This window comes from Nicotiana tomentosiformis, chromosome 7, assembly GCF_000390325.3.
Source record: "Nicotiana tomentosiformis chromosome 7, ASM39032v3, whole genome shotgun sequence".
Classification (NCBI taxonomy): Eukaryota; Viridiplantae; Streptophyta; class Magnoliopsida; order Solanales; family Solanaceae; genus Nicotiana; species Nicotiana tomentosiformis.
In genome coordinates, this window is record NC_090818.1 from 10,273,265 (window position 1) to 10,290,128 (window position 16,864).

Sequence of the window (16,864 nt, forward strand, 5' to 3'; positions counted from 1 at the left end):
CACCGTCATTACTGAATCTTAATATTAAAAAAATGACTCTCATATACCTTAATCAATATGGTTTAACTAAAGTAAATTTTTGCATCACAAAGGAAAATATTAAGTGTTGTTGTATTTTTAACATGTTTTTACAACTTTAATCGCAAATTATGTGATTCCAAAATATTTAGTTCCATATTGTCTTTTATGATTGTGTCAAAACTTTATTAATTATTTTGTTTCGACTATAAATTGAATTCTTCTATTTTTAGTTTTAAAGAACTGATTATTGAATTTCGTATCATATTCATTAACAATTGATTTTAGAATATTTATGTAATTGTTTATTACTTTCGGCACGTGTGTTGTAATATTTGACAAAAAAAAATATACGTACAACGCACGTGCATATATATATATATATATATATAAAGTAAGAAGTTCTTACATTACAATTCTCACATTATATATGTGAACCAAAAGACAATGTTATGTCAGAGTGGTGTTAGATTACAAATATGAGGACATCTATTAATGTAGGATAAAGTTTTTTATTTGTTCTACTTGTCGTTAGGTTGTATATTTGCACTACAATGTTGATTACATTTGTTAAATAGCTAGACTTGAGAAGAATATAAAATAGCAACCAGATGATCCAGTCCACTTGTGAATCACTCATCAGCAAAATCAAAAGATTATGTACAGCTAATTTTAGTGAAGCAATTACTGAGATAAAGATCATGAGATCTGGGTTTTTAGTTGGCAATGGATTTTGTTTTTCCTAATTAGAGTAGAATCAGATATTTAGCTTTTGGAATCTGTTTGCCTCATTTTTCAAAGAGACATGGCTGGTCAGTTTGTCTCTTAGTACATGGAAGTTGATACTCCAACTTAGAGGCGTAGCTACAATTTTAAATTTATGAGTTTTGAATTTGTCTTCTTGAGTCGAGGGTCTATTAAAAACAGTCTCTTTACCTTCATAAGTAGGGGCGGAGCCGGAGTATACGATACGGGTTCGGTCGAATCCAGTAGATTTTGTTCAAACCTTGTATTTATTTTAAAATTTTCATTGAATAAGCACAAATTATGAATTTAAAACCCATCAACTTAAAAACATTACAATCCCGAACCCATAAGGTTCAAATCCTGGTTCCGCCTATGTAATCATAAGATAGGGGTAAGGTCGGCGTACACACTACCCTTCCCAGACTCCACTTGTGAAATTTCAATAGAGTTGTTGTTGTTGTTGTTGTTTGGTTTTGAATTTGCCACGGAACTCATAGCTCGTCTTAGTTACTGGATTCATAATTAATTTTTTGTGTATATTTAATAAATATTCTAGCACAAGTATAATGTTTAAGCAAAAGTAATTGAGTTCGGTTAAACGTACCTAATAGGCTAGCTCCACGTATACTCCCGCTTTACTCATTTTCTAGAAGTACAAGGCTGGTCATTTTGTAATTTTGACTTTTGATTAATAAAATTTCCTTTTAATTAAAAAATATACTTAAAACACTCACAGTGTTATTTTTTTTATACGTCTCATGTCATTAACTATACACATACCTGCCCGTAATAATTGTGATTAGGCCGTTCAAAATCGAACCGAAACCGTTAACCGAACCGAATCTAAGCGATGGCTTATTGGTATCGGATTATCGGGGTAATGGATAGTGAACGGATTGAGATTTTATAATTAACGGCTTAACGGTTTGGGGGCGGATTACTTAATTTTCTTATCGGGTAAACCGTTAACCCGTTAAATTTTTTTATATTTATACTTTTACTCCTATGTATATAAAATACTATTGAAATCCTAAATGGCTAAATTCCTAATTTCTATTTTCCAATTCTCAATTGTCTGCAGCCACCAGAGGCAGAGAAGTCGCTAGTCTCGTCTCTCTCTTGAATTGAGAACTGAGAAGTCGAAGTATACATAATATACCCCTAAGGGGTCGTTTGGTTGCCGGTTAGAGTTATGTAGGTATTAGTTATGCAAATATTAGTTATATATGTATTAGTTATGCAGGTATTAGTTATGTATGTATTAGTTATGCAGGAATAAGTAATGCAGAGATTAGATATGCATGTATTAGTTATGCAAGGTTGAGTTATGTTGGGATTAGTAGTTATGCAAGGTTGAATTATGTTGGGATTAGTTATGCGGTAGTTATATAAGGATTAGTAATATAAATGTAATGTGAGTGTTGTTTATTATTAGCTTACTTTATTTTATTAAAATTGTTAGTATAGTTTAAATATATATTTTTAAACAAAAAAATACAAGTATGAATAAAGGGTATTCTTGTCATTTTGTGTTTTAATACAAGTAATACTAATACATGTATAAGTTATTCCACCTTCTCCCCTGCATAAATAATACATAGATTTCCTCATAACTTATACATGTATTAGTTATGCGGAAAAAAAAAATGAACCAAACATTGTATTAGCAATGCTACATTTTTTTGTGGAAAAGAGGAAAAAATAACCAAACATTGTATAACTTATGCTAGCTTCTATGTGGAGATTATTTTTTCTCCTTCTTTTAACCAAATAATGTATAAAGTTATCCTAATTTTAATACATGGATAACTGCTCTCTAACCGGCTACCAAACGACCCCTAAGTGTATAAGTAATCCCAAGATAACTTATAACAGATTTGCTAACCAAACAAAGTATTAATGTGATATTAAATTTTTATACCAACATTATATCTTCTTATACCTCATACCAAATAACCCCTAAGTGTATATGTATTATTCAACCCGTGGGTTGAAATTTGGACGAGGTAGATAAATATCTATTTTATGTTTCTAATTAGACACCTCTAAACATAATATAAACTTAAAAGACAATGTGTGTTGACCATGTCAACTGTGGAAAAGTCTATTGAAAAACTGGTGTGTGAAACTGTGAATGTGTATGAGCGTGTTGGTTGAGGCAACGCTGGATTGCGATAGTTAATTGTCATTTAGCTGAAGACGCAAGGCTAGACTCTAGAGTCAAGCCGGCAATTGCATTTTTTTGTTTCCTACTATCCGGTACACATATTGGAATCCGATTAAATCCGAATTTATACCGACAAGTTTTACATTAAGGGTAAAGCGTTCCCTAACAAATATAACTTCTTACTTAATGTTTAAACCCGAGACCTTTGATTAACGATAAAAAAGTACTTACTATTCCACCACAATCCTTGTTCGTTAGCCGGGAGTTCCTACTAAAAAAATAAACAAAGGAGCAAAAAAATATCACATCAATTGCATTACACAACGTAAAAGAGTATCTTCAAGATTTTTTTTATGTTAGTTACGAAAAGATTTGTGATAATCTGAAGATCCCCAACTTGGATATATTTTTTTTCTTATAAATATCTCTCGTCTATTTTGTTGGAATAATCCAAATCTTTCTTTGGGAAAATTTCTGATTAATAATAAGTTTCAAACTCCAAAGAGATCTCATTAACGGAACCAAAATCTTTCTTTACGGAACTTTATGATTAATTACAAATTTAAGGGATACGAAATTAAGATTGCAATTATGATTAAAAGGTTCGAGACCGTCCAAGCAGACTTGGACAATAGGAAAATATTTATTTTGATTTGGCTGATGCACATTAGAAATGACAAATGTGGAATATGCTAAGGATTTTCTAGAAGTACTGATTAGTAGTAGTAGCTATTTATACTTCGTACCCAAAAAAACAAAAATAGTATTTCTATTATGTTAAAAAAAATTCCGCATCCAATATTTATATTAAATTAAAGTATTAATTTACTATAAAAGTAAAATTATATTAATTAATTGTGAAAATTGATAAATTAAAGAGAGAATATGTACTAATTAATTTCAGCTTAATAAAGATGCAAGTTGAATATTTATTGACTTGAGAGAGTAAGTGATTTCCCCTTCTTTTATTACGTAGTACCATTACAATAGCATTTAGGATATATACATTTACGGTGTGGAGAATTAAACGGTTACAGCTTCTTTTTCTGGTTATCAACTCAAGCTATTTATTAGTTACCATGTAGTTGAATTTTAAATGACATAATACTTCAAAAATAGTTCATCCTTTTCTTTTCAGTACAATAATAATAACATATTTAGTGTAATTTTTCAAATGAAGTCTGCAGGTAAAAAGATTATTTCCGATAATTTTTTTGGACTAAAACAAGCAAAATTACAGTAATAAAGAAGAAAAGTAAACAGTAATAACAACGGAATAATAATAAAATCGAAACAAATTTACTGTCGGAAATGTTCTTTTTTGTCGTATGCTTCAATACCTTCAAAAATTATATCCAAAAAGATGGAACTGCGAGGTGGAAGTGGGGGTTCTATTACAAAAATGTCATACAGATAAAGAAAAAGAAAAGGTGAAGCAAATCAAGTCAACTTGAGGTAGAACTAGTAAATACATGGTTATATTATTTGTTATAGATGCTAATCCTTGATTATTAATTTTGCAGCATCAATTCGTCATATTAATCTCTTTCTTAATTCTCTTTATAAAATCTTCACACTTCTTGTGCAACTCTTCTAATGTTTCTTCTTCTTCTTCTTCTTCTTCTTCAATAATTTCAACATTATTTTCTTGATTATAAGCTTCATCTTCATTCTCATTAGCTATTCCAACAATAACCAAATCCTGATTCATTATTCCTTCTTCTTCTTCTTCTTCTTCTCCACATTGGTTTTCAATTTCAACAACTTTTTCGAAAAAATTTTCTGCCTTTGTTTGAACTCGCGATGCTTTGAGCACCGAACTATCCTTTTCCGTCTTTGTTTCCGAAACAACTGGATTTTGATATTCTCTGGATTTCTCCTTGTGACTTTCTTTAAGGTCAGAAATATTACCAATTAACCCTGAATTCTTGATTATAAAAACAAGAATTCCATTACAAAGAAGGAAAATATAATTCCTCTCAGTGCTATAGGTGAAAAGTTGAATGGAAAATAATGAAGAAATGTCATGAAAATAATTGAGAAGAAGAGGAAACATTGAAGAATATTGAGAAAACACCAATGAAAATACAGAAAAAGGGAGCAGAATTTTCATTGCATTTTTCAGAAAATAGAATTGGCTATTCAAATTCACTTTTTCCATTCTCTTGAAAAAAAAAAAGAAAGAAGAAAAAACTCAACTGGTGAAGAAGAAAAGAAGAGGGAGGAACTTTTATAAAAAGAAGAGTTTTCTTGAAAAATGTTTGATTTTTGCACTTTGCAATGTTGTGTAAGAAAGACTGGTGAAATACTTTAGATTATATACTAGTTTCATATATGAAGTAATGAAAGGGTTGAAAGTTGATTTTCCAAATATACCCTTGTGTTTATTAATTGAGAAGAGGGAGTTTTGTTTTTTTAAGAGGTTACGCCAAGGGTAGTTTAAGGGAATTAGAAAGTCAAGTAGGTCCAACTAATATTTTTAAAATATTTATTTGAAGGACCGGTGTTTGACTTTGGAAGTTCACTTTGTTAGCTGTCATCATCCTTTTATTTATGTCTTTTTAATAGCCTTGTTTTTGTTCAAACTTGATAGGGGCTTTATCTTGTTGTAGATAGTAAAATTTCCACTTCTGGATAATCATTATATTATACTCTTAAATTTTTGAGGTGAGTACATTCAATAATTTTGTTTAGGATATTTTTTCTTATTTTTGAAAAAAATGAGATTATATAGTCGCTCTCAAAAAATGAGACTGTGAATCTCTTTATAAGATCATTTCGTCATTTTTCTATCTGATTTGTTCATTCTAATTTGAATGGACACCATTGTAAAATGTTGAAAGAAATTAGACTTATAGGATTGCGAAATTTAACACTTTTTGTGATAAAAATTTTTTGTCATACAAAGTCTTGTTATTATGTGTATTAGATTGCTAATTGAGAATTGAGTTGGAACTAAATACCTACAAGGTTTAAATACTCGTTACAACGATTTCGATAAGAGAGGTTGTTCAAATGGTCAGCACCCACACCTACAACATCAGGATCGTGGATTCGAGTCACTAAAGGAGCAATAACTGCAACAAAACGGAATCAAAAAAACACAAAAATACACCGCGTTCCATTATTTATTTATTTTGAAAAAATGAGACAGTATAGTCACTTTCTAAATAATTATCAAACTAAATTTTATACAATTTGCGATTACCAAATATAAATAGTTTCGATTACGTGCTAAAAGCGATATTCGCCCCCCTTTTTCCCCCTGCCATGTTAACGGGTTAACCCCTGCCCCATGTAAGAAAATAAGTTTTTAGTGATTAGGTCCAAATATGTCTATGTATTATCTAAATTGCTCAATTTTGCTCCCAACCGTACTTTTGGTTCATTCGTAACCTTAATGTTAACAAATTATTTTGTATTTATTTTTTTAAAATCTTCAAAAAATATCTAAATTTAGGTTGGATTATGGTTTAAAATTACTCTCATGTTGGCATTATTTAGGAATCAAGGCCGAAGATGAGATTTTCCATAACGACCACAATACTATTAGATCAAAAGTCTAACAAATGGCAAAGTTGCTCGATATCAAATAGTATAGAAACAAATTTGACCTTTTATCCTAACAGTAAAAAGGGATTAAATTTATAACGAAACTAATTCGAATTTCATCCAACTAAAGTGATGTACGAACATATTGCTCACTTAATAGCATTAATTTTGACATCGAGGCCTATTTAGCAGCCCGCTGAAACTATTTATATTTTGTATTTTTTGGGAAAATATTTAATTAGTTGTGTGTATACGGTCGAAATCGGGCTCGACTATTGCATAACAGATCGGGCTCAGAACGCGAAGAGTTGGAGATCGCCCTTGTATCTCATCGAACCAGAACACGAGATAAGAATGTCCGTCCTCAGGAACATTGAGCCCGTGATCCCAGAATCGACCCTGACTCCGAATAAGCTTGAGGAAATATTGCCGGTATGAAACAATAGAAGACCGAAATAACGGAAGGCCGAAATATCCGTAGCCGATCGGATATTTCGGTGGAAATCTCGGCACGTGTCAGTAAAGGACCGGCAAATCAGCAAACCAGGAGATTTTTACCTTTTATAGAATTATATCTAAGGTAGGACTCCCTTACTATATAAAGGAGATTCTAATTACTTATAAAGGAGATTGTAATACGCATCAAAAGGCAATTTTACTGTTATTTCTTGTTCTTATTATTTTGTCATTTTGTTCCGGCATCGATAAAAGCAATTTTGCCCAAAGGTGACTAACCTTCTAAGGCTGAGATAATTCAACTTGTGTGGTTTGCATTTACTTTTTCATTATTTATTTCAACTTCAATCTGATTTATCATTTTGTATCAAATTAGATCACATGTCCTTAAAATCACGTACAAATTCAATTGTTATCCGATTTTGAGGGTAAACAGTTTGGCGCCCACCGTGGGGCTAAGGATAATAGTGGTTGTTTGGTACTAATCTCCGTAACACACACTACTTAACACTTGCTTTTTGAAGTGTCTTTGATTCCAGGCTTAAACCCAAAATGCCAAACTCTCAATCAGCACCTCTACATGTCGACAACGAGTCCGGTCATCAAGGTGAAAATAACAATATAGCACCCGGTAACGAGGTACCGCATGCTGATCCCATTGGAATTCTGATCGTAGATCCGATTGATGCTAATTCACATGTGGCTATCGACGCAAACTTGCCTACCGACCTCGAAAATAGTGTCTGTAGTAGAGACCGATCGGCAACTCAAAACACACAAAACATTGAAGGTGACGTGATCAATCTACGGGTGATCTTCGAAATGTTGTAGGCTCAACAGGCAGCGATAGCTCAGTTACAAAACCGAAGTCGTGCACCGAGCAGGGTTGAGCCTGATCTTCCCTGAGAAGTCGCTAGCAGGGGTGAACCGGTCATAGAAAGGTCAAATGAACATGAATCGGGAGCTAACCCCGAGATCATAAAGATGCTCGAAGAGGTGACAAAACGGATAGAATCAGGGAGAAGAAAATCGAAACTAATGACAAAAAGGTGAAAACCTACAATTCAAGGGTAGACCAAATCCTTGGAGTACCTCCGATATTGAAAGGCCTGGATTCGAGGAAGTTCTTGCAAAAACCTTTTCCTCCGAGCGCGGCTCCGAAGCCGATCCCCAAAAAATTTCATATGCCCGAAATACCTAAGTATAACAGACCGACCGACCCAAACGAGTATGTAACCTCTTATACGTGTGTCATCAAAGAGAATGACTTGGAGGACGACGAGATCGAGTCTGTTCTGCTGAAAACATTTGGAGAAACCTTGTCAAAGGGGGCTATGATATGGTATCACAACTTACCTCCTAATTCAATTGACTCATTTTCTATGCTTACATATTCCTTCATGAAAGCACACGCTGGCGCCATCAAAGTCGAGACCAGGAAATCAGACCTTTTCAAAGTAAAACAGAAGGATAATGATATGCACAGAGAGTTTGTGTCACGTTTTAAAATGGAGCGAATGGATCTGCCACTGGTCGCTGATGATTGGGCTATTCATGCTTTCACTTAGGGACTCAATATTCAAAGCTCGGTGGCTTCACAACAGTTGAAGCAGAACTTGATAGAATACTCGTCCGTTACCTGGGCCGACGTGCATAACCGGTATCAATCGAAAATCAGAGTCGAAGATGATCAACTCGGGGGCCCTTCAGCGTCTATTTATCCTGTCAGAACCCTAGACAGAATCAAGAGAGACATTGATCATGAACCGAGACCAAACATGGATCGGTATCAGCCATATAATAGAGATCAGAGAAGCAGTGGGTCCGGGAGGAACCCCATGAGAAACGAAAGGAGAAATGATCGAGGTCAGAACAACCGGGGACCCATGACCAAAAACAGCTTTGACGGGTTCATCGGTCCTAAAGAAGCGCTAAGGCTATCGGAATACAACTTTAATGTTGATGTTGTCGCCATTGTATCAGCTATCGGGCGCATCAAAGATACCAAATGGCCTCGACCTCTACAATCTGATCCAACCCAAAGGGATCCTAACCATATGTGCAAATATCATGGCACTCACGGACACAGAACAGAAGATTGTCGACCGCTAAGAGAGAAAGTGGCCAGACTATTTAATAATGGGCATCTCCGAGAATTCTTGAGCGACCGAGCAAAAAACCATTTCAGGAACATGGATTCTAACAAGCAGATAGAACATGAAGAGCCTCAGCACGTCATTACCATGATCATCGATGGGGTTGATATCCCACAGGGGCCGATGTTGAAACGCACCAAAGTGTCCATCACTAGGGAGAAACAAACACGAGACTACATACCGAAAGGAACTTTATCTTTCAACGACGAAGATACGGAAGGGATTGTAAAGCCCCACAATGATGCGCTGGTAAAATCTATAATTGTAAATAAAATTCGAGTTAAACATGTGTTAATTAATCTAGATAGCTCGGCCAACAACATTCGAATGAGGGTCGTGGAGCAGCTTGGTCTACAAGACCAAATCGTACTTGCAGTATGGGTTCTAAACGGATTCAACATGGCATGTGAAACCACTAAGGGCGAGATAATGTTACCAGTAAACACCGCCGGGGCCATCCAGAAAATAAAATTTTACGTGATCGAAGGAGACATGAGCTGTAATGCTCTATTCGGGAGGTTGTGGATCCACAACATGAGGGCGGTGCCCTCAACACAGCACTAGGCACTGAAATTCCCAACACCTAACAGAGTCAAAACAGTCTACGGTGAACAACCGGCTACCAAGGAAATGTTCGCGGTCGAAGAGGTGATACCAGCCTCTACAATATTGAAGGATCCGAACCATATGGTAAAAAACGGGGCCAAATAGCAATCACGGATACCATCATCGGCAGATTCGGACTAACAAAGGGAAAGAGAGGATGATGATTACGAGCTCCCCAGATCTTTTATAGCCCCCGATAATTCCGATGCCACTAAATCGACGGTCAAGGAGCTAGAACAAGTCATATTGAGAGAACGCTTGCCCGATCGAAAGGTATACCTGGGCACGGGGTTAAGCTCCGAGCTTAGAAAAAGACTCATTCAATTTCTTATAACTAACGAAGATTGTTTCGCTTGGTTCCACCTTGATATGATAGGGACCCCAACGAAGATAACCACTCACAAGCTGAGTCTGGACCCGAAGTTCCATCCGGTCAAACAAAAGAGGAGACCCCAGTCCGAGGTCAAATATGCCTTCATCAAGGATGAGGTATCTAAACTTCTTAGAATAGGGTCCATTCGGGAGGTTAAATACCCGGATTGGTTAGCAAATGTGGTAGTAGTCCGTAAGAAAGGGGACAAATTAAGAATGTGTGTAGACTATAAGGATTTAAATAAAACGTGCCCCGAGGATTCATTTACTTTGCCCAACATTGATCGAATGATCGATGCCACGGCCGGCCACGAGTTCCTCAGTTTTCTCGATGCCTACTCCGGGTACAACCAAATACGGATAGACCCGGGTGATTAGGGAAAAACCTCTTTCATCACAAAATATAGCACATACTGCTACAGCGTGATGGCATTTGTTTAAAAGAATGCAGTGCTACTTACCAACGCCTAGTAAATAGGATGTTCGAGGAACAGATAGGAAAATCGATGGAGGTTTATATTGACGATATGTTGGTTAAGTCCCTGCGAGTAGAGGACCATTTACAATATTTGCAGGAAACCTTAAGCATATTGAAGAAATACAATATGAAGTTGAACCCGGAGAAATGCGCATTTGGAGTTGGATCAGGTAAATTCCTCGGGTTCATGGTATCCAACCGATGAATCAAGATCAACCCCGACAAAATCAAAGCCATCGAAGACATCACGATTATGGATAACGTAAAAGTCGTGCAAAGGTTAACCGGGCGCATAGCCGCCCTGGGGCGATTCATTTTGAGGTCATCCGACAAGAGCCATCGATTCTTTGCATTATTGAAGAATAAGAGTAACTTCTCATGGACCCTGGAAAGCCAACGAGCTTTAGAGGAACTCAAACGATACTTATCGAGCCCGCCATTGCTTCACACACCGAAGGCAGACAAACAACTGTACTTGTACTTGGCAGTTTCGGAGATAGCGGTAAGTGAAGTCCTAGTCCGGGAAGAGCGAGGCATGCAATTTCCAATTTACTATGTTAGCAGGACCCTAGGTGAGGCCGAAACTAGGTACCCTCACCTAGAAAAACTGGCGCTCGCTTTGCTAAGCGCCTCTAGGAAGCTAAAACCATACTTACAGTATCACCCCATATGTGTCGTAACTACTTACCCATTGAGGAACGTTATGCATAAACCTGAGTTCTCAGCCCGGTTGGCCAAATGGGCTATGGAAATAAGACGGTACGATATTGAATATCGACCCTGAACCGCCATTAAGTCTCAAATCTTGGCAGACTTCGTGGTTGACTTTATGCCGGCCTTAATACCCGAGGTCGAAAGAGAGTTATTAATTAACTTAGGGACTTCCTCGGGAATCTGGACCCTCTTTACGGATGGCGCCTCAAATGCAAAAGGGTTCGGACTTGGCATGATATTGAGGCCACCAACAGGCAATGTAATTAGACAATCTATTAAGACTGTGAAATTGACTAATAACGAGGCCGAATATGAGGCCATGATTGCAGGCCTCGAACTAGCCAAAAGCTTGGGGGCAGAAGTAATCGAAGCCAAGTATGATTCCCTCCTTGTGGTAAACAAAGTTAATGGAGCATTCGAGGTCAGAGAAGAACGAATGCAAAGATACTTAGATAAGTTGCAGGTAACATTACATCGGTTGAAAGAATGGACTTTGAAATACGTACCACGGGATAAAAACAGTGAGGTCGATGCCCTCGCTAACTTAGGGTCATCGGTCAAAGATAACGAGTTCAATTCGGGGGCAATCATACAGCTTATGAGATCGGTGGTGGAGGAAGGCCATGCCAAGATCAACTCGATGAGCCTAACTTAGGACTGGAGGAATAAGTATGTAAAATATTTTAGGACCGGAAAACTGCCCTCATATCCAAAAGAATCGAGGGCCCTGCATACAAAGGCAACCCGATTTAGCCTATCCGAAGACGGAACCCTGTTCAGAAGAGAATTAAATGGCCCACTCGCAATATGTCTAGGATCAGGGGATACCGAGTACATTTTGAGGGAAATCCACGAAGGTATTTGTGGGAATCATTCGGGCACTGAATCGCTGGTTCGAAAAATAACCGGAGCCAACTATTACTAGATCGACATGAAAAAGATGCAAAGGAGTTCGTTTGAAAATTTGATGGATGCCAAAGACACACTCCTACGATTTATCAGCCCGGGGAGCTGCTGCATTCAGTTTTATCACCATGACCATTCATGAAGTGGGAAATGGACATCGTCGATCCCCTTCCATGGGCACCCGGTAAGGCTCAGTTTATATTATTTATGACTGACTATTTTTCTAAATAGGTGGAAGCCCAGGCAAGGTCAGGGAGAATGAGGTTATCGATTTCATTTGGGATCACATCATATGCCGATTTGGAATGTCAGTCGAGATTGTATGCGATAATGGGAAACAAATCATCGGCAATAAAGTAACCAAATTCCTTGAAGACCACAAGATCAAAAGGATCCTATTAACACCCTATCTCTCTAATGGGAATGGACAAGCTAAATATACCAACAAAACCATACTCCAAGTATAAATACTACCCGAAGTCTTATGGGCATACCGTACGACCTCGAAGTCCAGTACCGGGGCCACCCCATTTTCTTTGGTTTTTGGCGCCAAAGCTCTGATATTGGTCGAAGTCGGAGAGCCAAGTATAAGATTCTGATATGCGACAAGGGAATCAAACGATGAGGCTATGAGTACGAGCCTGGAGCTATTAGATGAAAGGCGCGAAACTGACATTGTCCGATTGGCCGCCCAAAAATAACGGATCGAAAGGTATTACAATCAAAGGGCCAAACTTTGACACTTCAATACCGGAGACTTGGTACTGAGGAAGGTCACACTGAGAACCCAAAAACCAAATGAAGGGAAATTAGGGCTGAACTGGGAAGGATCCTATAAACTCGAAAAAATGAACGGCGAGCAACTACCGAACAACTTGACTATAACTCACTTGAAGCGATATTACTACTAAGGTATGGCCACGTTCTTTATTTTATTTACATTTTAAGCTAACGCTTGCAGGTTACCTACAAGGGATGATATGAGATTTTAGATCTGAAAGCACGCGTTGCACTCTTTTTTTCTTGAACCATTTTGGTCCCAAATGGGTTTTTTGGCAAGGTTTTTAATAGGGCAACAAGTAAATCATGCTAACTTAGAATTAAAGGTAGGCCAAGAACCGGTGACGATGATCACAACAGCATTCGAGGCCTCTCTTCGATCATCCCCATACACTAAGGGGCATTACCCTAAAATATCAACTTCAGCAAGGAAAGAGACTCACTCGATAGGTTTTATTGTAACGGCCAAACGGTCGAATGAATCGTGCCCACATACCCTGGCACCAAGCATGTATACGTGTATAACTATTATGCACAAGAATGTAAAGAAGTCTCTTCCTTGCGCACAAACATCTTGTCCTTTAAACTTTTTATTGCATTTATCAAAGAATTTCCTACATACGATCCCCTAAAGGTATCGAGCCTAAGGGCCACCTTAATCCGAGTTCAAAAACAATCACTCTCACTCGGGGAATACCGTTCGAAAACAAATTCGGACGGTCCGAGCTATCAGACCTCGGGGGCATAAGACCTATTAGGCAACGCCCGAATTTCAAAGGCCATGGCCACCCCCACTCGGAGACTATTATCTTAGATAAGCCTGGATAACTCGGGACAGTAAGCCCACTGGGCAACACCCCGAACTAAAAAGACTACGACAATATTAATGCGGGTTGTTGACTATCCGAGACCCGCAACAAAAATGAGGCCTTCAAAAAATTCTATAACCGGTTCTAAAGGCTACCCTCGACAAACTATAATCCGGTAATACTGAATCCCCACGATGCCTTAAAATAAGATAATGTTAAAGGCAAGGTTTGTTCGAACCTTCGAACATAACCTAACTATTTCATGCTAAGGCATTTCGATCTTTGCAAATACAAATAAAGCAAAGGGAAAACTCAAAAGCTGCGAAAGGGGGAAAAGGCCTTATATATACATGTCAAAAATTCTTTTTACAAAGGCCAAACGACTTCAACAAAAAGCAAAAGATAGAAACATCTAAAAAGATCCTAAGTGGACTAGTCTTCATCGGGGGATGCATCATCACCTTCGGGGTCTCCGCCGCCCTCATACTCACCCGAATCTTCAGACTCCTCGGAATCTTGCTCCTCAGGATAGGCCAGCTTCCTCGAGGGCCTCTCTTCGGGATTGCCACTTCATATGCTCGACCATATTTTTTACAAGGTTCCGAGCCACCTCGGCATCGGCCTTATGCTGGGCCACCCTTTCATTAGCTTCGGCTTTGACCACGACGCCTTTTCTTTTGCAACCCGAAGCTGAACCTCAACCGAAGTTAATTGTGCCCGGGCAGTCTCCTTTTCTGAGGCCAAACGGTCCATGTGTCTTTTCCATTCTTCGGCCTCGACCTTTACCGCATCCACCTCCGCCTGGAGCTGCTCGATCTGATCAAGTTTCTTTTAAACTTGTGGGTTCGGACCGTTAGCCACCATATCTAACTCATCGTCACTAACTTCAAATACTCTTCTTACCTGCTCTACCATGTCGGCATGTTCCTTCCGGACTGCCTCTAGCTCAGACTAGAGTTTCTCACTAAAAAGTTTGTAAGCATCCCTCTTCTTAGTGAGCCCTCGAGTCTCGGCCTCGTGTTGGTTTAACTCTTCCCGATATCGGAGAAAAGTCTCGTGATGAAGCACCGAGGCCTGCAAGCACAAAGAAAAGAGTTGCGATTATTTGCAACTTAATTTAAGTGCATAATAAAGGTCGAGACGAGGCATTCAAAGTTATCCGATTTAACGCATGTTGTGCTTCGTTGAAGAGGCAAGGCGCTTCCACCTCGTCCATCTTGGCTTGATCCTCTTCGATCACTAGGCACCGAAGACAACTGGCGACCCCCACGAGGGCAGAGAGAACCGAGGCATCCTCCAAAAGAGACATAATAATTAACCGCTTCTGGTCAGGATCTGCACCCGGAGCTGGGAATTTATTTACTAATTTCAGACTTGAAGAAGGCCTGCTAGCTCCCAAAGACGGTCTCTTATTTGGTACCGGTAAATCACCCAACCCGGTGACGTCCTCCGAGGCGGTAGAATCTAAGCGATCAAAGAAATTGTTAAAAGAGCCTGCCACCCATTGCCCCTCATTTGGGCGCCCTTTCAGCATCTGGACTTGTTGATCATGGAGTCAGTAAATGAAGGCGACTCGGAGAGATCTATCACTCCAAGTGCATCTTTCGGAATGTTATCCTCTGCCCGAGAAGTACCGGTCGTGGTCTCTTTGTCGACCTCCCCAACTCGAGGCAAAATGGCCTCACCCCTCTCTGGTTCGGAGGCCTCGGGCAGTGTCTCTTCATTAGCCACCCTGGTTTGAGGCAGTTTGGTATCGCTTCACACGCGGGCTACTAGTTCGGAAGCTTCTTCTTCGGACTCGTCCCTCAGCCGATTGAGTGAGTCTAATGGGATCTCCTAGGCGCTGGTGCTTTCTTTGGATTTGCGCACTAGCCTCTTTTTCGATTTTTTCTTCTTCGAGTTCGGAGAACTCGGAGCCCTTTTTCTCTTTTTTTCCTCATCCTGTCTCGAAGCAGGGAACTCAGAGGGGAAATCCTCGCCACCAGATGGAGGCCTTATTGCAACATCCTTGGGAAGACCTGCAAAGAAAAGGAAAATGAGTGAGGGCTCAGTAACGCGAAGGAAACCTGAGTATTGTCCACACGAGAATGGAATCTCACAGTGAGAATGGGCCTCCCATCGGCCCCTCGAAAGTTCTCGCCATGTGTGCTTGAAATATGGTTTCTGCGACACGATGCCCTTGACCCACTCCTTGAGTCGAGAAAATGCATCCGGCATCCGAGCAGCAGCTAAACCACCACAAAACATCGATGAGAAGGAAGGAAAAGGAAAAGCGATAAACGAAATCTTGAAAGCAAGGTTATACTTACATGTCATGTTTCATTTCTCAAGAAATGGCATATACTCGGCCAGGATTAAATTCGAGGTCTTCACTCAGACAAATCGGCCTAACCAGCCTCAGTCTCGATCCTCGTCAATGCTCGAGAATGGGATCTTACTAGCCCAACGAGCAAGTTTGATTAATCCCCCTCGATAAAACCGAGGACTATACAAACGTATAAGATGGTCGATGGTGAAGGGGCACCCCTCCATTTTGCTTACGAATAAGCGAAGGAGAATTACTATCCTCTAAAAAGAAGGATGAATTTGACCGAGGGTCACCTCATACCTCTTACAGAAGGCAAGATGACCGGATCCAAGGAGCCCAACATGAAGGGATAAGTGTAAACACTTAAAAAAACTCTCAACGTGGGTAGTAATCGCTTCGTCGAGCGTGGGGACTACCACGTGCTTATCAACCCAATTACAATCCTCCTCGACCTTGGAGAGGAAACTATCAGTGACCAAGCATACATATCTCGAGACCGGTTCACACTGACCCGACACCAAGGAGGATTTCTCGACCTTGAAATCAGCACCGGTTGGGCACCCCGAAGGAACGAACATCTTCAGGGGAGGTTCCGGTGTCGGTTCCTCAGTAGCAGCAGACGAAACGTTTTCCTCTACAGCCGGTCGCGAGATAGAGGGAGCTTATTTTGGGGGAATGAATTTTGAAGTCTTCGTCATTTCTTTGATTGATGAAGGAAAGAGAGGAAGTTTATAGATTAAGTTTGATGATTGGGGATAAAAACAAAGCGGAAGTTCTTGTGAAAGGATTTTAGAA

At 39.0% G+C, this 16,864-nt stretch overlaps 1 protein-coding gene across 1 annotated transcript; it reads left to right on the forward strand.

Annotated features, from left to right (window-relative positions):
• The first annotated feature begins 8,718 nt into the window (after window positions 1–8,718).
• Window positions 8,719–9,660, forward strand: LOC138895233 (uncharacterized). The gene has a single exon (XM_070179905.1). The coding sequence runs from the start codon at window positions 8,719–8,721 to the stop codon at window positions 9,658–9,660; it is 942 nt and encodes a 313-aa protein (XP_070036006.1).
• Window positions 9,661–16,864: the final 7,204 nt, after the last annotated feature.

Coding starts and splice junctions, on each gene's coding strand:
- LOC138895233 (XM_070179905.1), top strand. CDS start 8,719: ATGGATCGGTATCAGCCATATAATAGAGATCAGAGAAGCAGTGGGTCC.